The sequence below is a fragment of the Papilio xuthus genome, unplaced genomic scaffold (assembly GCF_000836235.2).
Source record: "Papilio xuthus unplaced genomic scaffold, Pxut_1.1 DF825946.1, whole genome shotgun sequence".
In the NCBI taxonomy this organism is placed as follows: Eukaryota; Metazoa; Arthropoda; class Insecta; order Lepidoptera; family Papilionidae; genus Papilio; species Papilio xuthus.
This window is the reverse complement of record NW_013532703.1, coordinates 11,030,334-11,056,404: the sequence shown is the minus strand read 5'-3', so window position 1 is coordinate 11,056,404 and position 26,071 is coordinate 11,030,334. Positions and strand designations below refer to the sequence as shown.

The following is a 26,071-nucleotide window of genomic DNA, read 5'->3' as shown; positions in this document are numbered from 1 at the left end:
TTTTTGTTTTATGTTGTTGTGTTGTCGCTATATATTCGTAGTTACGCTTTTGAACAGAAATCACTTGGAGTTTATGAAATAAAACTACCGTGTAATCGAGAAGATTTATTGAGTTAATTGTAACAACTTAACGACTAATCACTTACATAATAATCATTGGCACATTATCACAAAACACATCAATGATTCATCTGTCGTGTTTTAATAAGTAAAATATGGAAAAAGGCAATTGATATAGTGATGATTCATTGCAACATACATTTTTGTTACAAAAGTTTTTCATTTATGTCTTGTTATTACTAATTACAGGAAATTATTTTATTTCATTTAAATAACTGACACGCTGATCACGCTTTTAATTAAATTTTAAACTTAACTTCAAGTCTATGTAAAATTTAATATAATTACTAAAGTTATTTTTGGGAAGCGAGACAAAACAATTTGATTACTAATTAATTATACTTAATTAAAACTTTGGTTGTTAATAATATGGTAAGATATGAACAATGTTAACTCAGCTCTAGGTGGTAGTATAAATTTTATTAAACGTATATATTTAAGTCCACCTTCCTTACTTTTGTATGAGATAACTTCATAATTTTGAAACATACACACGAAAGCACACAATGTTCGAGGAATAAATTGGCATAATTTAAATGCTGATTTGATAGTTGCATAGAAACGTAGGTATTAGTTTTTTCAAATATATTGAGAGTCTGCGCAACGACTCGGGCGATGTTAAAGCCGCCAAGATATCTGAAAACACTTATACATTACTTATTGAGGGTACGACCAACTGGGGTAAATCTTTATGTAGAAAAGTGTATACACATATTAAGTCCCTGACATGCATTTGAGTTTAATTGTAATAAACTCCCATACTGATTTGTGGTCGACGTTTGTTATAAAGCGCTTGGTTTGACCCAGAACTATCCTGGGAACTGTCAGACATCCAAGGGCTCTTCCCAGATGTGTTGCGTACTTTCCGCTTGCGGAGGCTCTCGGTAGGCCCTAGCGTCGGCCGAAGAAGCTGCTTGAAACGGAACGGACCCTCCGTGTAATCATCATCGGAATTGAACACCGGCGTGGCGAGAATTTCCGGCGAATTTCTGAGAATCTTGCGCAGACTCGACTCAGGATCGCGCGCGAGCTGGTACGTGATCCTCGGAGGTGAATCCGCTTTCTGTGTTTGCTTAACAAGCTCATTTATTTTATTGCTGAAATAAAAATATATTTGATAATCTCTTCGCCTCGTTGTTACATGATTTCTGTGGTTACTAGCCTAATGTTAACGATATAACTTTATGTACATTTTTTAAATTAATGATTTAATAGATATACCTAAAATGCATGAAGTTGGAACTATACGAATGTAGTCGAATCTAGGTGAAAATCTTTACTTGCGTAAATGCGTCTGGATCTCATCAAAAGAAATTTAGAGCAAACTAGTCCTATTGATGATCAGAAGGTGCTCAGGGAGGTTAGATTAGATTTGTCTAGGTCCTAGACTCTAGGATAATGAGTTCATGCATGTACGGAAATGTAAAACATTCACAGTAACACATACAAAATAAATTGTTCTTCATACCCTTTGTTAATAATCCAAAAGAATATGCATGCATTGAGAGATATGATTAGCTTATGGCCAAAATCTTTGAAAATTATATTCTTCTTCATACCTGACTAGACCTCCACACTGTCTATTGCAAGGTAGATTTTGCCAATTTTGATTCGGTTGCAGACGATTTTCTTCATTGTAAATTTTATCGTGCCCATTTTGTTGATACCTGTACCCAAGTTTGCAATTTAATATAAAACGAGAAGTCATAAAATAAATGAATTCTGTCAAAATGAAGAACACACCTCGGATACCTGGATTCTACATTGTATTTATTTGATCGCAACGGTACGTCCCACGGTTTAGTTGAACTTTCAAAAAATTCCGGTGATGGACTAATCCAGTGGCCAATATTGAAAGCAAGGAAATACAAATACAGAAGATAAATAAAGAAGAACAAATGAAATTAAAGATATTGATAAAATTAAAGCAATCCTTTGAACACGTCGTCATTTATAAAAGTTACAATTGTAATGGTGCTTAATTTTATAGATATTCCTAAAGTTTGCTAATTGTTAGATACACACAAAAAGTACTTATTTCTTGCGTCACCGATAACCGCTAAGTACTAAAAAAGTATGCTTTTTAAACGACTTTAAAAAGGAGGAGGTCCTCAATTCAGTATGTTATTGTTCAGAAGACAGCAAAAGTCAAATATCTTGATCTTTTTTACCTGGACAGTCTACTGGCATCTCGTTCAACTTGTGTGAGATTTCCTTTTACAATGGCAGGTATAAGGCTGAAGCCAGGCGGGGCACGATACTCATCGGGTGGACGCTCTATATTTATCAAGCGAATGCCAGGCTTGTTACGTCTGAGATTCTTGTGAATATCTTGGTTTCTAAAATGCGCCTGCAAAAAGTATGTTTGTATGTAATCAGTTGTTTACAACAAATTGTCACATATAAAATTTAATTTAATGCCCTTTGTAAATAAGGCAACGTAAATTGTCTAAAGTAATATTGCAGGCGTCGTGAGAATTGCGTTGCGTATGTTCAGAAGTACAAAAAACGTTGAATCGTCGCCGATTATTTGGTCAGTACAGACATACCGACTACATATTAAGTACAAGATGGCAAAGAGTTAGCGAAAAAAATAATACCTGATCAGCGAATGTTTGCAGCTGCGCGGCACGCTCTTGTACGGAGAACTTCTGCATTATGTTCTGAGGCGCGGGAGGCGGAGAGTGCGCGGGCGGCGGAGGCGCGCGACCCTTCGCCCATTTACGCCGAGCTGTATACCCACGGAAATCTGGAAGATTATTACCATATTTGTATAAGAGTACACAAAAAGCAGCATCGAAATTCACATGCTGATAAGTATTTTCGAGACTGAGCATTTTCTTTAATTTTCACTAAACCTTTTTTTACAATAATGTGTACGCACATAAAGGTTATATTTACACAGGTAATGAAGTTATTTACATATACACATGCAGTATATCGTTGGAAACAGAAAATGAAATAATCTTCCAAAAATTCTTACATATAGTAAGATTACTTCCAGATAGACATAAGATTAAAGTGCACACAATAGTACAAAAGTTTTGCTTATCCATACCATTAGGCAATTTACATAAGAACATGATTTATCCAGTTGCTAAAGAATTAAAGCTTTGTGATTAAGGACATATAATTTTTTATATACATTTAACTACTAATTAAGATCGTTACACAAGTCACTACACGTGCATGTATCAAAGTACTAACGACTCTGTATAACCACGGCAGCCTCATTGTTGTCTATGTTCTCTTTGTTGCTCGATTTGTTGTCTGGACTATCGTTAGCTTGAGATGTCATTTTTCTTATAAGCTTAGCCAAAGCTTTGTTCTTATGTGGTACACCTAGGAATACAAATCAAACCACATGACAAATTACTTATGCTAAACCAAAATAATGCCTATTGCCACTAAATATTAAGGGTTGGTTTTCGCATTAAATCATTTTTAACGTACACTGAAGATATAAATAATGCACTTACTGATATAGACTAATCTACCTAGCAATAATTCAGAAATCATATAATAATAGATGTCCGCAGATAATTCTGCAAGGAACATATTCTGAAATGTAACATTTACCAGGTTTCTGTTTTCGGTTGTTATCGTCGTGTTCCATCTGTTCTCGCTTGAACTCTCTGGCGATTTGTCGCTGTCGTTCGCGCAGATGCTTGCGGGTGAGCCAGCCCCGAACGTGGCGCTGCAGTGTCAGCACAGAGATGGACATCTGCAAGCGGAGCCGCTCGCACTTCCGCCTTGCCAGCCACGTCCGCACGCACGCTTGCACCAGGATTATTTTCCTAATCTGAAAAATTAAATACGTGATTCAATTATTTTCAGTACGTGATATTCTAAAATTGTAAAAATAATAACTCAACTCAACTAGATATAGACTAACGATTTTTTATATTAATACTGTCGCTCTGTTTGCTCTGGCGTTCGTGTATCCAGGAATACGTGCTGATCAACGACTAATATTTATTATCAGGGATTTAAAAGTATTGAATAATTTGAAAATTAAAACTTTTAATTTAAAATGGAATGATACCTGCTCTTCATATATCCTCGATAGAACTTCAACGTGATAATACTTCAGAAACACCTTTGATTTGCCGAGAGCCCATCCATCCATTTTGAGCCTCAGCAAAAGAAGACGGCAAGAGTCACGATTTGGCTTAACTTGTTCATCATAACCAAAAGCTAGGAAACCGTATCTGAAGAAAATAAATGGCTTTTGTGATCTTTTTATAAATCGAAATACTAAATAGTATTTATGTAAAGCAAAGAAATACCGTTTGATAAATTCTTCAAATGTAAGTCGGTGGGAAAATCCATTTTGTCGTATCCTAATTGTCTCTAGTACTCCCGTGTAGCGAAGCTGCTTGAGTATTTTCGCTGAATCGAAGTGCTTTGGTGAGCGAGTGTCGTTTGGCTTAAGACATCTCACAAACTGTGGACTTCCACTGACCATTTTCTGTAGCAGTTCCATCAGAGAATAACGGAAGTAAGTCGAAACTGTCTGCTGCGCTCGAGATTGCGACGCCAGGCCTCGGCTGTTGCATCTATCCTGTTTTATATTAAACTAAAATTTAAATTAAATACTAATGTAGAAAGAATATTGTAACATTATTTAAACTTACCCTCATATCACCCGACATAGTACTTTCCAAACTTCTCGAATCTAATTCCGGATGTAAAGCTGAATATAAGTTGCCAGTCTTTGTAATAGGGCATTGGAATAAGAACCTTATTATATCGTGTTGACTCTGTCTCATCAGTTGAACAACTTCGGGAGGCAAAAAGTTTCTGTTCTTCTCTAAGAAGCCGTCCGCTTGATATACTACTCTGCCCGCAAAATGATGGACGGCAAAACATATGGCGTCTGACTTTGGCCGAACGTAATATTTGCTTTTGATATTGTTGTGAAACTTTTCTGAAAGAAATACATTCATATAGATAAGATTTATTCAATAATACTGATACACTGAAGGCAAACTTTTTTCTTGAGTTGAACTGCCCATACTGACGATATTTTTGAGATTTGTAATTAAGAAATTACAGTTAAAATATTTACCTATAAGACTTCTATCAGTAGATCTTGGAAAACGACTCTCCTCGTCCAGCAAAGCCAACAACCCCATGGGTCTTGATAGTAGCATATCCAAAACCGGTCTGTTGTCAGAGAACTCTACTAGATCCACAGGTATACCTTCCGCCATGTATTCTTGCTGCTCCCACGTGAAAATATGTTGGTTAAAGTAATATTGAATTTGTTCATTTGCAATGTTGATACAAAGCTGTTCGAATGAATTGTTTTGGAAGTTTTCAAAACCGAATATGTCCAAAATTCCTATTGATAATTGTTCTACACTGAAAAAATAAAATGGAGAGTAGATTTCGTTTTACATTTTATTATTTACAAATTTTGTTAAATTGTAACTCACCCATTTGGTTTATTTTGAGAAAGTAGAGCATTAATCCTTTCTACTATGCGGTCAAATGTTCTGGCATACAAGCCCCGTGCAGTAGCGTCCCTGGCAACAGCAGCCTCCGCTGGTGAGCTGTGCCGGGCGATCGTCTCTCCCCTGGTCACCATGCTACTACTGGTCAGACATTCTCTTAGATCTGCTGTTTCAACTCCCAAGAGACAAGAAGCTGCAAAAAATGAAATATATATATTTATTAAACTTTTGTTATAAATCAAGTTGAGAAAGTAATTTTACTACAAAAAATTGTGTAATACCTCTATGCAGTGGGGCTGTATCAATTATAGTAGCTCGGTTGTCTGTGTTATCTTCACCTGCCATCTCACCAAATTCAATATCACCCAAATGTAAAATAGCGGAGAGCATTTTGTACAAAACAATAACTTCATCTTCATGGAATCCCACAACCTAAAGTAAATAAAAAGTTGAATAATGTATTTGAGTGTGCAAGCTACCGAGAATTTTGCACTTGCAAATACATGCTACGAAGCCGAGGGATAATCAGAAAGGTCAAGTAATTAAATGCAAGGGCACTAAAGCAACACTTAGGTAACCACTTATTTGAGACATTACCTTGAAAGCTTGATTAAGTTGCCGCCATCTATGAACATTGTGTTCACGATGAGCCGCGGAGAGCGGCTGCAAGTACCGATGTCGTGCCTTCAGCTGTTCATCCAAATAGAACTTCCTCCAACGTCCTTCACTCTCCAAACCATCGTATAAGTAATAGAAGATATGAAAATTACTTTCGCCTCTAAACAATAATAAAATACCAGTCATATATTGTTATACAAAAATACAATTCAAATTTGAAACATTAATACTAACATTGCTTGATGAACTACTCTGGACTGTTCCAATAGATAAACAGATATTCGAGCGCCCGATATTCGTCCGACTCTCATCATTGACAAGTCTAAATATTTGCCGAATCTAGAACTATTAGCGTTTATTCCTGTTCTCGCGTTGCCAAACGCTTCCATTATTGGATTAACTTGCAATATTTTTTCTTCTAAATTTCCATGTTGAGTCTGCATATAAAATAAATTATTAATAAAAATAAAATTAAGCCTACAGAGAATAAGCCCGGGTTTATAACATTTTCTCTAATCATATTTTTATGCAAATTAAGTATCTGTTAAATCGTCTTCATATCGAGAAAGGGACCATACATTTAACAAGACTTTTTGTATTTCTCGATCATTCATAATAAAATATTGGTTAAACATTCCATATCATAAATAGTACCTTTGATAAAAATACGAGTTGTTTGAGTAATAGGTTTGCTGACTCAGTTTTGCCGGCGCCGCTCTCTCCGGATATAACAATGGCCTGATGATGTTTTTGATGCATTAAAGCCTGATGGGCTGCGTCCGCAACTGCGTAAATGTGAGGCGGGTTGTCGGAGCGACACCGGCATTGATACATTTGTTGTGTCTGGAAAAAACATGTGGCCTTAATTATTCATATAAAAATCTTATTCGTAGACCGAGTCTACTATGCTTTATAGTAATTGATTTAAGTCACAGAACTTACTTTAGGTGTATAGATTCCTATATCAGTAAAAGGATTTACTGCTACGAGTATATCCCCGATGTAGGTGTAAATTTGGTTTTGATTGTATCTCTTTTGTAACTGCTCTACTATTGCGTCCTCCGTCAAGGATTCCAGCGTCGCCAAGTCATCTGTGTACATCTTTTCCGGTCGCGCTTTACGATGTGATTTTAACTTTCCCCGCTTCGTGGTGGCTTCTGTGGCCCGAAAACTTCTTCCGTCAGCTCTTTGCCGCTTTATCTCCGCATGAAGTTCTTTTCTTATCTGCAAACAGGAGCTATTTGCAACTGACCAAAACAAATATAATATTATTCATTTAGAAGAATATTGTTACCTTGTCTTCGAAACTGTTTACAGCAAGCAATAAAGGGTGCTCTAAAAGTTCTCTTGCAAACGGCCGTTGGCTCATATCTTTTATCAAACATTCTGATATAAAGTCAGAGAGCTGCGTTGAGAATAATTCTGGTCGACTTAAACTTGGCGGTGGGTTCCTAGGAATTTGAAAAAGGGCTCGCATGGGATGCAACCCGGAAAGTGGGGGTTCCCCCTCAGCTAATTCTATAGCAGTAATTCCAACTGACCATACATCGCATCTACAATCATAAGATTGATCCAATTGCTGTTCACAAGCTATCACCTAAAAACCAAAATCAATATTAATATCCATGCGTTAACTTTCAACTCTGTTTAACAGAGATGCATTTATTACCTCTGGCGCCATCCAATATGGAGTACCGACAGATGTGTTTCTTCTCGCAGCCGTTGCGGCTAGATGTGATGATACTCCAAAATCTACTAACTTTACTTCAGCATTCTCAGTAAGTAGTATATTGTGACCTTTTACGTCACGATGCATACATCGATGGGCATGTAAATGTGCCAGAGCGCGCACGGTCCCTCTGAGCACGTAAGCTAGTTGAGGTTCGGTGATGTTACTGCCTCGTGAGCGCATACCCGCACACAGATCAGTGACTGAACCACCGGTACAGAGCTACAATATAAAAGGTCAATCATGATCGTTTTGGCATTGAACTAAAACTCCTTTCTCACAATCTAAGGCGAAATTATACTGACCTCCATAACAAACCATATTTGGTCATCTTCCGCGCTCACACCACGTTTAAGAAACAACCCGAAAAATTCTGGTATATTTTGATGACTCGATAGATCTCTGAATACGAGGAATTCCTCTTCTATTTCTTCAATATTTTCGGCAATGTTTTCCAAAATCTGTAACATAATTAAATAGGCACGTAGTTAAAAATTTGAAAAATAAATAAAACGCTTAGGACACACATGAACATGAAAATTAAATTTTCATTTAATTAAATGAATCCCCAATGCGACAATCTGTGGTTTGCCAGAATATTTAGGTAGTTAGCTGTTATGGCAACATTGTAATTGAAAATGATTGTTCTCAAATGGATAACAATAGTGTTTTGCGTAGCTGCAGGCCGCTTGCTAACCGAGAATTTGTCATAGAATAAAAGGTTGTGAAATAATTATGGTATTGTCACACAACCATGACACCAATTTAAATGTTTAAAGATATTATCTGACGGAATGTTTGTTGCTGGCAAATAATACTTTCTACTGAAATATCTATGTGAGTACTAGGAATTTAAATTTTTCTTGTACATTTTTAAAAAAAATTGTGAAAAAACAATAACATTACGCAAAACCGCTGACAAAGTTGGTATTTCACCAGCCCATTCCCGATAGAAAATATGAAGCTATGACTAAATGCTGTTGCGATTTGATTTTATTCGTCTCAGAATCATGCGAGCGTGGTGCACGCTTTCGAGTGTAAAGAGTGGCGTGCGGTAGGGTTTAAGTTACAGACCTTGACGGCTACCCGGCGGCCAGACTTGGTGTCCTTGGCGCAGTAGACCTCGCCGTACGTGCCCTCGCCTATGAGCTCCTGCAGCGTGAAGCGGTCGCGGGGGTCGGCCGCGCGGTCCAACTCCACGTGGCGCGACAGCCCGCGGTACGCCATGTCGCTGCGCATCGCACCTCACTCACATCGATATCTTCTGTAAGTAAACAAAATACGACGTCTTTATTTTGTTTTTAAGACTCCCAGTTAGCAAACAGTTCACATAATCCCATATGAAACCCCAGTTACAATTGATTTACCGTGAGATGTTATGTAGTGTTATAAGTGTCTTAAAAAATGGATTTGTTGAGTATCTTATATGAAAAGCAGAAACATAAACAGTATTAACGTCAACTTCAAGTGCGTTTTGTGAGGTCGTGATACCTCCTCGATTTTGTCATCTCTATCATGCAATAGCTGTCGCTACCACGAATCTCTGCAAATGCTAAAGACAGTTATTTGACTAAAGTAACCTTCATTATATTAATAAAATCTACAGGTTTGATTTTGTGCAAAACCACATTGTATGTAAGTACAAATATGGAATAAAAGAAACTTGATAAATTATTATTACAGTGAGTTATTGGTCTGGACTAAAAAACGTTATTGTTTTTTTTGCTTTAAGGCCATGTTTTACGATACAAACGTAGTCACGACAGACGAGTAAAAAATTACTCTACTTATGGCCGGTTGCATGTCTACTTAACTTGAATTCGGCTTACATTGAAATACATAGAGATATAAGAATGTTCGGTCTAGGAAACAATAAGGATTTAAAGTGTATTCTAGAACTACGCGTAGTTATTAATTGTTGAGGAATCTTATTTTGTTTAATATTTCTTCAAAACATAATTACGTACCGATAACTGATAGATATGTGAAGGAGTAATGTCTTGATACCAAACTTTCGTCGATGTTTTAAATTATTCAAAATAGAAATTAAGAATTAAAAGCGTAAACATTGTAAAAAGTTATTTTATAATGCAACTTTTATTATTATTGTTTAGATGATTTAGTTGTGTATCCAAAAAAGACGTAAAATTAGACACGGTCGAGTTCCAACGTAAATATTTAAAAGTGCATTACCATTACGCTATAACGTTGTTTTGATGACAACGAACATAAATTCTCAACACCAGCACACTGATGCTTTTGTGAATAATTAGTCGTGTTCAAGAACTCTAGAATTCGTACTCTATTTTTAACACACATTCGGCGGATCCTTTAAAATTACTTTTTATTTATAACACACCGCGTCCATTTCGGAATATTATTTTTGATTTGATTTTAAAAATAAATCTAATTGCGAATTATAGATAATTTTGTCAATCTAATTAGTATGGTTTGGATTTTAGTATTCATATTTTTTTCTATCGTATTTTGGTCGAGATTTTTAAGGTCATTTAATATTCTTAATAAAGTTTTAACATGATTTTTCTTCCACAACAATCTTTAAATATGATTGTACCGGATTTTGTGTTTTTAGCATTAGGTTTTTCTTTTTTATAGCATGTATTATATATTTAATGTATTCAGGAACATAATTCCTGGATACATCAACTTACCAGTTATTATTACAACAAAAAATGTCTGCGTTGAAAAGTATACAAGTTTTTACATTAATTGCCGTCGTCTCGTGACGATTGCGGCTTACGACGCACGCACAAACGATGACTAAATCATAATAGTAGTTGTCAAATGATTAGTTGTCCGTTATGAATCGCTTTTCGTTCGTAAACAACTTGACTATAAATAATAATTATAGGCCGCTGACTATAACGGAATGTTCAATAATAAGCACGCAATTGGAAAACAAAAGTAGCCGCCATTGTAAAGGCTAACTGGCTACTTAAAATTGTGTCAATAATTAAAACATATTTGTACAACGCAACGTTTCACTTTACACAGCAAAATAAAAGATTTTTTCAATACATTGCTGTATTTTTCTGATGGTTTCAACAATCGTTTTTAAAATTTTAATGGAATAGATATTTTTTATAATTTAATTCTTCTCTTTATTAAGTTATAGATTTATATAATAGAGTTATGTTGTTTTAAAGTATCAGCATCATTAATTCACTATATGTCCCCGCTGAGGGGCTTATAGTCAGCCACCCTAGTCTAGTGCGGTCGGTTGACTTCACATGCATATTTGAATTTCTTCGGAGATATGAACAGGTTCCATTGGGATGGTTTTCTTCACCATAAGAACGTCGGATAAATGTACTAAGGTATGCAATGCAATGTTTTAAACAATGCAATAGATAAATCCGTTAACGAAATATAGTAAAATAAACGTCAAGGTGAGCCCGCCGATGCATGTTAAACTTTTATTGCTTTCAGTGCTCCGCGACATTTATTATTGACTCATGCTCTTTGAAAATGTCAATGACGAAATCAAGGCACGATGCATGTACAAATAATTAAATATTTACTCTTATTAAAAATTAATTGTGAAATTAAATATAAAATAAATTCATAATATTAAAAATAGTACTTTTGCTTACGTCTCACATCTTTCACCCTTGCTAAAACTATAACTATTTTATTCCTGGTTTATATAAATAAAATAAATAAATATCCCAAAAATGTTTTTTCAACGATATCCGTTGATCCGTTCTGGAGATAGCTTTTAACTAAAATGCATTCATCCATACATCCAAATATTTGCATTTATAATATTAGTAAGAATTAACGTTATTTAATGTTTTAAACGCAATGTAGTTTATTGCAAACTTACAATCATCTCGCGTGATACTTTCGTAACGCTAACCAATATTAAAAACAATAGAAACAAGATAACATAGTGCATTAAGAAAAATATTCACACAATTGTATTATGGATCTCATTTAATAAGTACAAGAAATCAAACTGTGAGACGTTCTTATTGGTATCACTTGTGACGCAACTGACTTCGAATATGCGCTCGAGAGCTTTGTAAATTAAGTACCAACATTAAGGTGTATTTCCACTGGTGAAACGTTATACCAAAAGACATTATTATATCAGCTATTTCAGAGAGAATGAAAGAGATGGCGACATGTTTGTTTATGAATGTAACGGTAGTGGAAGCCTACGCTTATATGAATGATTTGGAAGTCGCATAACTTGACATGAATTGATATTTACGCTACAAGCACGTACAAGTGTATCCGTTTAGATTGTGAATGTGTAGTGAGCGATGACTGTGTTGTTATTCAATTTGAATATGTCAAATTAAACGGTTGAGTGATTTCATATGAACGTACTAGAGTTATGCGTGCACTTCTTTTTTACTTTAAAAATAAAATGACTATAATTTTTTTAAGAATGTTAAAAATTAAGGTTAACTGAGCTTCTTCGTTGCCAGTATCTGCAGCATTATAACATTAAATGCAGGATTACCTGCAAACTATAAATAGGATATACCAGAGTGGTATGAATTGTCGATATATTACGAGTGCATTTGAATCAATCAAAAGTTCCTAGAATTTGACCCTCACATTTTGATATTCCGTCGCAATACAATTAGAAAATCCCGATTGATGTTAGTCTTCGTTGTATGACGGGTGGAGTTCGCGCACCTTCCACTCACCTTACACTTAGACCATTCCTAGTAAAATCTGTAATGTGGTCTGCTAATGTAAATATGTATTATAAACGTATTTATCAATGTCAATCCAGTGATGGATACTTTGGTGAAACTTGAAGTAATGGCTTTTATTCTACAAAAAAAAAGTATGTGATCGCATTACAAAAACACGTGAAAGGTGTATTTGTGTTTCACGAAATTGCAAATACAATTACTTTTTACTGCAACGTTTGAGTTTTGAATATTTTATTACTCAAGTCACGTCATTATTTGCAATGTAGATATAGAAAAAGAAAGTGCACGTGGGACTTTAAAAACGAGGAAACAGATTGATACTAAGTTTTAAAAATTACCTTTGTAAAAGTTTTTACAGTCTTGTACAAAAAATATATAAATAAGTATTAAAAACGTAAGTAAAGTAGACCACAATCTAGTTTGTATTTATAAGCCGTTTTGGTAATTACTCTAGCAAAAAGTCATCTTCAATCAACCGTATTTGTCATTGCAGCTTCGATTATTTACAATTCATAAAAGTCACAAAGGTCGTTCACGTAATAATTTATTCTAATATTTATTAGAGTATGAAAATAACCGCGACTAAAATCAAGGAAATTGAGCAAGTTGACAAGCGAACGTGAAACATTGTCAGTGTAAGAACAGAGGGGGTCGCAACGTTGATCTTAATCCGAAGTCTTCAAGTCACCGTACCCGACAATTAGCGCACACAATACCACGTAATGATGGCATTAAAATATTTTCATGCAAAAAGACTCCACGGCTGACGCCTCGCGACGGACAGATGTTGACGACACTTTCACTTATATTTGTCACGAAGTTTAACCGTTACGATTACATATCGGAAACTCAACATATAAACTTTGTTATACATATAAACTTCGATAATAGAACATCATCATCGCTTTTTCTTTTTTTTAATTTTCAAATTAGGAAAGTAAAGTAGTAACAATTTCTTAAAAATAATGTTATTACCGAGTTAAAATGAATTTAGATGTAATTAATTAATCAACATCGAAGGATTTATTTTTGGAAACTAAATATTTTCTGTTCCGTCGATTTAAATTAGAATGCTAACTACTACAGGAAATTCTTAGAATGTAAGCAGAAATTATACGTAGTATATAGTTATGTACAAAACCGCAAAATAGTACAGTCGGCTTACATGAAAGCATTTCAAAACAAATACTCTGGATTAATGACTAATTATGGGATTAATAATACTCTTGATTGCGGAAAATATTAAAAAAAACTACAAGGTTGTATAAAACAATGTTTTGTTGGAATGTATCTGATTGTACGTAATGAGGGTATTCGGAAAGCGTGTAATGTAACTAATTTCCTATTCATTGGATTGAATTCAGGCTCATCATTAGCATATCCGCCTATATGTTTGTTTTATTACTTTGTACTTTATTCTTTTACTAACGAAGCACAACTTAAGTGTATTACTTAATTTTATAAATTGTAAATCTTCCGACAAAACATATGTCTGCTTATTACAAAGCTCTTTTAGATACAAATTCGTATCGAATAATGATACTTAGCAGTTTTTTGCGGTGCGGTGAGGTGTATTGATTGACTCGACATGTGACAGTAGTTTCAAAAATGTCTCTGTTATAGGTGATTAACGTCTCGGATCATATGATTGTAACAAATATTACAAATTATTATTTATTTAGGATAAGAGTGAACTTAAAAGTCTTCGTCTTTTATAGTTTATGACTGGATCTTATCTGGTTAAATTTATAGGGGACAAGGAAGCCTTTCAAAAAGTACAATCCCTTCCAAGTGATCGTAAGCAGGGTCATTGTACCGGTGTCTGCAAGACAGATGGCATTACGACGCCTATAAAGTGCAAACTGACATGAAATATTAATATTCAATTGTGTCAAGTTTACGACAAGCGTATAAATCATATTATAGGCAGATTAACTTATCTGACCCGGTAGGCAACAGCCAAACTTAGTAATCATAACTCATTAGCGCCCTACTGTCAACATCATAAAGTAATACAAAGTTTTTGTAGTATTGTAACTGTCTTTTAATGTTTTTTGGTTTTGTCATTTTCTATGGCTAAGTACGAGTATAATAGTTTTTATATTTGTGTGATAAAAACAACCGCGATGCATCTCTCAACAGCCCAGTAAAACTTGTCGCACTATACTCAAAGTAACTTGTGTGTCGACTTACATTATTATAAGATAGAAACCGGCAACTTGTAAATATCGTTAAGTAATTGGTCAAATGATTGTACTATTTGTGTGATAATTATTTAACGAAATGTCTTATTTAACCCAGTTACACATTATTAAGTGTCAATATAATTGCATAATTTATTTTGGAAAGTAACTTAACACCGCTGTAATTCAATATTATCAAAACGGGAACTTAAGTTCGTGCTTGCCAAACACAAGCCAGCTCGACCGACGAGACGCGGCGCGTTGAAGGCTATATTTAGCTAAACGCAGGCGAACGTGTTCAAGTGGCACGTTCAGGCCGGACGCCTGATCGAATATAACTTGACTAACTTTAACTTAGCCCTTAAGGTGTGACTTAAACAATAACAACTTTCCTTTGTCAAAGTTTATTACTACTACATTCCATGAAGGTTTATTTTATTTGTTTTAAAACGAGAACTTTCTTCTAAAAAAAACATTCGTGCATATTACACATTTAGTATTCAAATGTTCTGTATTTAATCAGTGATTAAGAATTGCAAATGCAACCAATTTAATTTAAATGAGTTACGAATAACTTGTCTTACAAAATATTGTCATACAGTCGATGTTTACTTTAACATGCTTATGTTAAAATTAGCACATGGGTCGCGACCCAAAATACTATGTTACGCATGTAACTATTTGGTTAGTTGCAATAAGTCCACGCCAACGCAAAAATGTTACGATTGTTAAGTAATTAAAATGCGTACAAATTAATTTTTAATGCTTACAATACAAACAATTGAGTAATATGCAACCAGTTAACGAACGTCTAAAAACACTAAAAAAGATTTCCTAATAATATAAATTTTCATGCAATAAGAAATATCTCGTCACTCTGTTACATAAAAAAAAACTTTGGATTGTTCACTTTAACTTTGTCCATTACTGTATTCAAGTATCCATTTTTTTCAGTCTTTACGCATTTCAATAAGTTGACACACTAGCCGACAGCGTTTGTACTCATAAACTACTTTAAATTTTTCTTAAGCAAAGAAATTAGAACGAACGTTAGTAATGGATCGTGTAAAAATTGTAACCTACCGTGCTGCTTCGTTGAACCAAAGAAATACAATACGATAGTGACTTCTTCCAAAATAAACGGGAAGTTCGATTTGTTGTTATCACCATGGAGAGAAAGTGACACTTTCTCGACGAAATCAATGGTAAATAAATCGATTTCAATTAAAACATCGATAACAGCTCCGGTGGAACAGGATTGAATCGATTTGAGGAATTCTTTATTAGTGGGGTGGTCACGTAATAATTGACTTTTATAAAATTTGAATAAATTTACTGTCGAATACTCGGTAGTTATGATGTAATTATACAAATGATATGTGATTATCGCATATTATTGAATAACAGACATGGTTTCGAATCCCATGTAGTAAACTGCGAAATTATACAATATGCCCGCGACATACGCCAAGTTACGCATTTTCATAAACGTTACTAATCGTTACCAAACTCGAAAACTCTTATAAACTACATAAAGCGAAGCGCCTTTAGTGATTTTTAGAGAGGAAATGACTTAAAGATAGTAACCTGAGCGCCACAAACTTGTAGTGATTATTATAATGATAGTCATTTCCGCATAATATATTCAAACTAAAACATGTGTTAAGTTATGAACATTGTCTTTAAGAACCACTTATTTTACGACTAGCTGTAGCCCGCGACTCCGTTCGCGCGTAAATAAAAAAAACGTATTTAGTAGTCTATGTAATCTTCCAGACTAATTTCATCGATATTCGTTCAGCCGTTCTGGAGGTACCTTCAAACAAACATCCATCCATCCATCTACACATTCGCATTTATAATATTAGTAAGATTTTTATTATTTTTCCAAAATTAATACATTCATCACAATATCCGCAAAATCTACGTTATATAAAAGCCTCAATTATATAAAGGTTTAACTAAAATCGAGGTAAAGAGGCTGTCAAAATTACGACGGCACACATTTAACAATAATTAACCAACACCTTTGTTCTAGTCTCGTGGGAAAATTATTTCTACAAACAACATTTATTATGGTCATTATGTAGTACTGTGTATTTTTTATGGTGATTACTGCGTCAAATTGAAATATGAAATCTTCAATATTTGCAACTAAATCTGCGTTAAAGGCGTGAAAGTCAGATGGAAAAATTCTAAGTGTGATGTTACAATCGCTCAGTGACCTCGAAGAATTCAAGTGTGGAGAAAAGATATATGTAATAATTTGTTTTGTCAGATGTCTACCGTTTTACAAAGAAATTGCCTTTTCAAAACAAACTTTGTAAAGCACAACCATAATAAAAAATGCGAAAAATTTTGGAAAAAAAAATTATTATAGTTACACTAGCTTTTAGGTGGGCACCAAGGTTGGTAACTATCACATTTCGACGCCAAATGACAAAAGAGTCGCATTTAAAATGTATATTATCAATAGATTCATGCGTGGGCTTGAAAACCGATAAGCTTATCGAACCAAAACGTGTAGTGATGCGTACTGATATGGGATGCCGCGGAGAATCGATCGCTTTGTAACGGTTTTGATTCTGTTATGAATACGAATGAACGCTGGTGCGTTAGCATGCGACGCGGTGCACCAATTAAAACCATATCTTGTCTTTCCATAAAACTATTACGTATAACTGTTTCTTAATCAATTATCGGTCATTTAAATCAAATTGATATATAAATAATCAATAAATTTATATGCAATTAGATCTAAAATATTTCTGATAACCTTACTAATATTATAAATACGAATGTTTGGATGGATGGATGGATGTTTGTTGGAAGGTATCTTCTGAACGGCTAAACGGATCTTAATGAAATTTGGCACAGACATAAAACATAGTCAAGGAGATCTAATAGACTACTAATTAAGTTGTTTTTAATCCTGCGCGGCCGAATTCGCGGGCGATAGCTATTTTTAAATACCACCTTATTATTAAACACGTTTTTTTTATGATTTTGAATATTTTAAATAATAAATTTGTAGAATTCCGCACACTAAGACAATGTACTATAGTGTAAAGCCGGTCTGTTATATTTACTTTAATAGGCTATTTTAAGTGTGCGGTTGTAAGGAATCGGTTTAAATGTCTTGCAATGCTATCGCGTTACTAATGTTCTTACTATCCACAAGCACGTGCCTTTCTAAGGATTTGATGCAATTGTCTAATTTGCATCGACGGATAAAATTTTATTAAATACTTGCAGTACATGTAAATTAATTCTACTACCAAATTAATTTTAAAATCACCAAAAATAATATAATTTTATAGCTGAGTCCGTCCGCGCGGAATTAAAAATTAACTTAATTAGTAGCCTATTTGTTCTTCCAGGCTATGTTCTATGTTTATGCTTAATTTCAGCTAAATCCACGCAGCCATTCTGGAGGTACCGTCAAACAAACATTCATCCATCCATCTAAACATTCACATTTATAATATTAGTAAAATTAATACGAAGTTAGAGATTATAGGCGAACATGAAAAGAATACAAAAAATCGATGATTAAATAAAAAATTAATATTAAAAGTTCATGATTTATCAGACACTAATAGATTTATGACGTAACATTTCAACACGATTTCTACGTGCCTTTTACTAATTAATCTAGATGGTCATTTAAGTTTTATTAAAGTTTTTATAGTTATTTACTGCGCATTTTATAATTTATGTTTTTGGTTACATATTAATGATGTTATAATATTTTTTGGCATTTCGTAACATAATTTTCCCATCCAGACGAATGACAAATTATGTAATGATTTCCTAACAAACTTTATCATATGTCCTTTTATACTATAAATCATCTCTCGAGATGAGATTTTTGCTTGGCATCGTTTTTTTACCAATAAGCTAAGAAAGCAAAGAAGTCCTAAATTCTCGTCATGCATTTTCAACTTAAATTCAAAGTCTACTAAACTTCTAGTCATTTCAAAAATTAGTAAAAAAAAGGGATCCACCTGCACGCAAAACCTATCGATCAAAAAAAATTCAAAATCGGAGCACCAAGGGCGCAGTTACGCAGTAACACACATAAAAAAAAACATGCGGTCGAATTGATAACCTCCTCCTTTTTGAAGGCTCGGCTTTGAAGCCTCGGCTAAAAAGGTTTGTAAATCATATTATTAAATGTAAAACATTTTCTTAACACGTCTTCAAGCGCACAATTAAATATGAGTCACGTACGTCCAATAAAATAAGACAAAGAAAATGATAGTTTAATAAATGAAAGCGATTATTAATAACCAACAACGGACCGCTTTATCGCCATAGTAAATTAATAAATACTCGAGTGTGACTGAAAGCAATTCGTAGAAACATATTTTATAATCAGCATTGTTACCTAAATATTTTTTCTCTTATGCTGATAAACAATTCATCAATGTTTATTTAAGTTAAATTAAAAGATGATCAAACACGCTCCACGTAGAATAGCAAGCCTTAACCAAATTGGGTGCTGGACTGTGAAAATAAGTCGCACCCGCACCCCAAGGCCAAGGACCTAGACGCTCCCTAACGCAAGGCGATTGAGCATCCGTATTTCTTGCACACTGGTTAAGACTGCTGAGAAAGATAAGCTAAGATTTAGGAATACAGTTGGAAGAAAGCTGTTTACGGCAGATTTAACTACAACTGCACAGTGCAGTTTGTGTATAGCGAATGTCAACTGCTTATCGGCAAACACTTGAAGCTGCCCGTACTAACGGCTTGAAGCAATCTGTTAACGGCGACTCTTACCTAACTTTTTTTACTATGTACAGACTATTTGTCTGTCTACTGAAACATAACAAATCAGTTGTGTTTAATGCCGCGTGAAATGACTATTATGAAGGTACCTAACCTTTAGTGTAACATTTAAACAACGTTGTGCAAGCAATGAGAATCGACGAAGCACAAATCCCCATTCCTAAATGCGGAGCTAATTTATAGGCAATGCAATATCAGACAATGCATGTGAATTTTGTACTGTTACTTAAAACGACTATATCCATTATATCGTAGAGGTAAGGTATAACCTTATTTATATATTATATTTTGTACAAAGCAGTTGTTTTTGTTTTCGTTTTTATACTTGAAAATTTACTGGCGACAGATTTATTTCTCATCAGTAGCACTAACTTTCAGATAACACCAAATAACTAACTACCATATTACCATAAACTATTGCTATGTTTTTTTAAAAGTTCAAGTGTTATTCATGTTTGAATACTAGCAAAGTTAATTAGCTGTTCTGTTTGTAATATTCTAGAAACACGTGCAAAAAGTTCCAATTAAATGTATTATGCGATTATGTTTTATTTACATGTGTTTAATTGGCTATCGTGTAGTTTGTTATATCTGACAAAGCGATGTACACGACTGCTATAAGCATTGAAATGGTTTCATGTAAAACTATAAATATAATGATCACGTGTAGTCCACTGCCAATGTCAGGAGCCGACATAATCCCGACCGTCACCTTGAAACACGTGGCAAATAACAAACGTCGAAACAAACTAAAGCTAGTTTTAACAGTGGTAGAGCCTCTTTCTTTTCCCACCCTTTTTCTTGAAAGGATGGGAAGTGGAAGTGGGCTTTCCGGATGAGAGGATACACCGAAAGGGAAGATATTTTCTTTCTGTGCATCCTCTCCTCCGTCGATCTAAGGTAGGCAAACGCATATGCAATTGCGTATGTCTTCGGGCAACGGTCACTTCGCTATTTCAGCGATTTCACGTGGCCGCTCGCTCGTTTGCCACCTTATGATATTAAAAAAAGCCTCTTCAAATACATATGAAATATCATTATTCTGATATTTAGCCTCGCGCGTGAATAAAATAAAAATAAAATAACGTATTACTTAATTGAATCATTTGTATTAATAGGGGTGTATAATTAAGCAGCCACGCTTTAACGACTCGTTTTGAAAGTAGGCATTAAATGTTTAGCAACCGGTTCTTTTATACTAACATTTTTATAAAGTTAACTAAAAAAGATAACTTTCGATACAAGATTCCGAAACTATTACTTTTGCATAAAGAATAAAAGAAAGTTTTATTCTTTTGAACAATGTTTGATTGTAAACGAAACAAACATCCACCAATACTTAACTTTTTGGCACAAAATACGACTATATTCATTTGAAAGAAATTAAATGATTTGGTGATAAAATTCTTATTAATAAACTTTCTATTTATTTAAATTTTATTTCATTTCATTAAATATAAAATACATTCTAACACTAAGTTTTATTGCCCAAATTGGAGACTCGGTTTCAAAAAAAAATTAAAAAACAGATAAAAATTTAAATAAGAAATAGTCTTCGACATCTATTTTTTTCTATAGTAAATTTAATGTGTTTGACAGTATTTAATGCAGACGAAGTCGCAAGCAGAGCTAGTCGTTAATAAAAACTTTCTCGTCTTTTAAAATTGTTCGCGGAGAAACGTTATAGATTATGATCAGAATTACCAATCTATATAACTGCCTAGGGCTAGTCTCTAGTATACTTTTAATCAGAATTTTTATTTGTTTTTTATTTTAACGCACTTGCATACAAAGACAGTGCCATCCCTTTCATTCTGTTTGGAAAACCAGATACTACAGTATGTTTACAAAATGTCACGGCGATAAAATTTAAGGGTTAAAGAATATTTTTTTAGAAACAAGTGCGATAACGCTATTCGATTGTGACCTTGTCTGTCTCAAGTCAACAAGGCGGGGTTAACATCTCTGGTATTGACACGACAAACTGACGTCAGAGCGTAATTACCGCAATTTATCATCGGCCAATCGATCGGTCGGCCACAATTACGATAATTAGTCGTCTTCATTATGCATCAAATGCTAGTTTCCAATTAACAATGAGGATTATCACATGTTGATGTTCACGTAATGTTCATTTGACATGATCGTAATGGAGATTGGATCACCCTGTTAAATTGAAATTTAATCTATGTTCACGAATACATTCAAAAAGTCGTTATGCCAGTAGAACCCGTATTTACATCACAAGGCGTTGATAGACGTGAACCTAATAACGCATGGCTAGACAGAGTACAGTGAATATCTTGTAAGCAAAATGGAAAACATATTGGATCTAATGAGATAACCGTAATTTGTATGAAATAACTGCTGTTTACAAAGATTGATATAAAACGAAAAGCAAGAAATGATTGATTGAAGGTATCGAAAAAGTTAGAAAGTATTAATTTCAGACGGCATATTTTTGGTTAATATATAAACTATTAGCGTCGTTGGCTCAGGAGTCAATCACTTGACTTGCAATCTGCAGGTCCTGGGTTCCAATCCCGCCATGTACCAATGTGTTTTTCGATTTCCGATTTACCTATGTACATTTATTCGACGTTCTTACGGTGGTAAGGAAAACATCGTGATGCAACCTGCACATATCTGAGAAGAAATTCAACGATATGTGTGAAGTCAACCAACTCGCACTGGGCCAGCGTGGCTGACTATGGCTTAATCACCCTTACTTAGGGTAGGCTCCGAGCTCTTCGGTGGGACGTATATTGACGTATACTGATGATGATGATGAATATAAACTAATGAAACGTTCGACACATTATTATTATCGACGATTAAAACCAAAACTTTTGTGTTTGAGTTTTTTCAGGATTTAGTAGGCAATTGTCTTTACTTGTGGACGGTGAAATCACAAGTAATAACAAAGAGGTCGAAACTGTGCCATCATGCCCACGTCTCGGCCGCTCCGATTGACAAGCGTGACGTATCGATGGTGGACCACTTTTGCCACCGAGACTGATGAGCGAATTGAAAACATCAAAACCGAGGGAAATATGAAACAAATTGTCTTGTTTTCTATTAAGTCGTTGATTTGTAAGCACGTACAAAAGACTCAGTCGACCGCTGCGTCGTCGCGGCTTTGCAATTAGATCCGGAAGAACGTCGGATGTTCATTACCCGCGAACCGTCTCTAATGCCTTACGACAGCTACCCGTCACCTCAATTTAGGTAAACATATGTTAACACCCTTGCAACGATGCACAATTAGGTGCAGAAAGCATTACGGGATAATATATATTTTTTTATTTTAAAACCGAAACAATGGCGAAAAATACAATACAATTGCACCGACTTTCTTACTAATCATTATACAATTTTGAGACTCCTTCCGAACGACCTATGAGTAAATGGAAATAAGCGTTTTTAAGAGTACTCATAAGTTTTTCTTTGGTTCATTTTATTTTACTAACCAAAACATTAAAAATGAAGCATAACATATAATATGACCGCGTGCATCAGCTACCTTTCGGCCAAGTCCCGTCAAAATCGGTCATTCTCGAGATGTTTTAATTACTATATTATTTTTTTTTTACAAAGTTGTAGGCAAGTTTTGTTCTTACAGTATTGTACAGCTGCCCTCCGTACTAGTATAATAGATTACCCGGAACAAATACAGCCATGTGAACAGTCATACAGATAGACATTTTAAAATTTTTCTATATTACATAGGCACTCCAATTTTATTAATATATAAAAATATAAATTAGCTATAATATAAATAGCAGAACTAATAGGAAAAATATGTAAAAAAAACACGGAAAAATAATAGTTTCATAATTTCCTTATTTGTCCATACGATGAGGGCACAGGTTTTTTTTTTAAATGGTAATTATGTGTCATTAAACGAACAATACTGAGAGTTTATTCCCTATCGGCAATCATGCGAACAGACTTAACAATACAAACAAATGAATCGGCGCTCCCTTGTATGTACATAACATACACATATGGAAGCCGACATATTGTATTAAAACCGAATAGGGTTGCCAAATTTCAAATATCCGAACACTGGCTGCAAAAAAAAAAGCAATCTAGATACCTAGCACACGACAAGACATACAATGCCTTCTTTCACACCACTACCGACTATGTTCTTGTTCAATACGCTGCATGCAATGGCATTAAAGCCAACCTTAATATGAACCATATAGAAAATAAAGTTTAGAACCCTATTCGCACACCCATTTCATCGATTTATTCAAAATTAATGATCTATTAAACACGTACCAATTCACATTTTATACATATTCAAAGTGGATACGGCTCACTTCCCTGTAACGGCAATTACTCTACGCAACAATCAACAATCTAGCAACAACATTTAAGTAATTTAGGAGTTTACTTGATGAATTAATAGTCATTGTTACCGAAAGCAAAAATATTGTCTTCTCTTTTATTTTCTTTAGCAAAATTGAGATAACGATACTTTGGATGTATGGAGTTTTCGTAGTGAAAACCCGCGTTAACCTCATTCGATCACAATTACTATTTTGATAATTAAATATGTGATTCTAAGGCTATTACAATTTGCAGTGGTTGCACAAATTTTGCAAGTTGATTAGTAATGTCATTAAGAAATAGGTAAGATTTACAAAATAATCTTGCGCATTCATTTCTTAACAATGATATCGAAATTTTTATCGCATGACGGAAATAACAGTAAAACATATTTAATTAGAGTATATTTAGTTTAAACTTATGCAATGAAGAATAAATAAATATAATGAAAACAATTAATTACTAATAGGAGATTTCCCAATTAGTAATAAATTGTTTACATTGCTGTTAATAATACTAAACACCAAAACATGAAAACATCCTCCATATCAATCGATTGTCAGCTCATGAAAACCGCGTTTGTTTGAAAAACAAATCCACCGATAGCACTGAATATTTGCAAACATCGAGGAACTTACCCGCATAAATTTGATATCGCCAAATGCGTTCACTAACGACCAATATCCTTCGGGCTCAATAATAATGTATCTCCAAAAATACATATAATTATCACCATTCACTTTTTCATTGAAACTTAATTGTTCTGTTTGGATCGTGACATTGCCGGCGTTTTGCGACCTCGGAGTGACGAACACGCGCGCGACACCTCACTCGGATGGAGGCGATGTGAAATCAGCTGTGGCTTGGGCCACTGCCGGCGCGGCTAACGGAGCCTGCTGCCTCCCCCTACCCGCCTCGGTCCCCGCTGCCCCTCCGCAATCCACCTCACATCACTCCGGTCGCATTAGCGATATAAACAGATAAGATTAACACTTCACCACCTTGTTTGTTTACGGACAAACATAAAATAGATTGGAGAATCTGAAAATTTTCACGAATTTCTCAACATATACTGTATATAAAAGTATTGTGCGTGATAATCTGTTGAAATTATATCATTGACTACGAAATGCGCATATACGATAAGATTATGTATAGTATACATTTCTATTACGTAGTGTCCTTTTGAAGAATGTGAATGAATACCTTGCATACTGCTACTATTGTATTGTTATTATCACATTCTAAAAGTACTTATGTCAGTTATTAATAATGTTCATCAAAATAGCTGATTTCTAACATGTTGTTTGTTTACTTTGACATACCAACCTGAACCCTGCATCCATTTACATTCCAATTGACATAAAATTTAAAAAATAGAAAAACTTAGTTTTTTATGTCATTTAATTTTTTATTTGTAGTTTCCTGGCGTCCTCAAACACGGTGTCAATAAAAATATTGAGAGTAACTAAACTAAACTAAAATATCGAATTTTATTTCCATAGGAATTATAACTATTACGGATCATGCAGTTGGCTTATAAACTTACATCATACGGAAAAAATTTCGGCCAGTGACTCATACGTCGGAGCAGAGCATTGAGTACTGGAAAAAACAAAACCTTCGGTGTTTTTAAATCTATCTGTGAAGTTAATATTTTTTTATTTACTAACCGTATCCGTAAGACCTTAATTAAGTATACCTTTTAAGGTTTACTTGATAATTTTATTGTATAAATAATTTAATCTGTAAGACATTTTCAATTGCATTAAAGATTGAATGACCTGAGAAACTTTCATGGCTTCTTAATTATCAAGCTAAAGTCGTATGCTAAGAAATTACTTTACATGTATTCTTCAAAAAGTATTCCACTAACTGCAAAGGTGCCTTTGAGGTGCTTCTTTTATACTGACCTGTCTTTCTTCATCCTTTACCCCATTGTTTTTAAGGGTGGCAAACAAGCAAGCAGTCACTGGAATTCGCCGAAATAGCGATGCGTTTGCTACCTGTAGACATTCGAAATTAAAGACCCGTTGCCTATCTTTAATCAACAAGGAAAGGGACGCACAGAAGAATATTTCCCTTGCTATGAGTGCCTTCTCAATCAAATCCACTTCCCCTTCCCATTCCTTTATT

The 26,071-nt window shown here is 34.5% G+C and overlaps 1 protein-coding gene across 6 annotated transcripts; it reads right to left on the bottom strand.

Moving 5' to 3' along the window:
- Nucleotides 1-347: 347 nt before the first annotated feature.
- LOC106124572 (myosin-IIIb) lies at nucleotides 348-24,820 on the bottom strand. Of its 6 annotated transcripts, none has more exons than XM_013321386.1 (22): nucleotides 24,574-24,820; nucleotides 9,001-9,190; nucleotides 8,232-8,387; nucleotides 7,867-8,148; nucleotides 7,492-7,794; nucleotides 7,140-7,421; nucleotides 6,852-7,040; nucleotides 6,432-6,634; nucleotides 6,177-6,357; nucleotides 5,861-6,011; nucleotides 5,562-5,772; nucleotides 5,192-5,487; nucleotides 4,758-5,050; nucleotides 4,410-4,699; nucleotides 4,166-4,331; nucleotides 3,700-3,922; nucleotides 3,328-3,462; nucleotides 2,721-2,869; nucleotides 2,292-2,470; nucleotides 1,864-1,953; nucleotides 1,680-1,787; nucleotides 348-1,217 (listed from the first exon to the last, which is right to left on the bottom strand). In XM_013321386.1, exons 2-22 carry the CDS (start codon nucleotides 9,163-9,165, stop codon nucleotides 860-862), a joined length of 4,410 nt encoding a protein of 1,469 aa, XP_013176840.1. In that variant the 5' UTR covers nucleotides 9,166-9,190; nucleotides 24,574-24,820; the 3' UTR covers nucleotides 348-859. The 6 variants fall into 6 exon arrangements, with proteins under 6 accessions (XP_013176840.1, XP_013176841.1, XP_013176844.1 ...); XM_013321387.1 differs by having other exon boundaries at nucleotides 4,410-4,684; XM_013321390.1 differs by lacking the exon at nucleotides 3,328-3,462.
- Nucleotides 24,821-26,071: the final 1,251 nt, after the last annotated feature.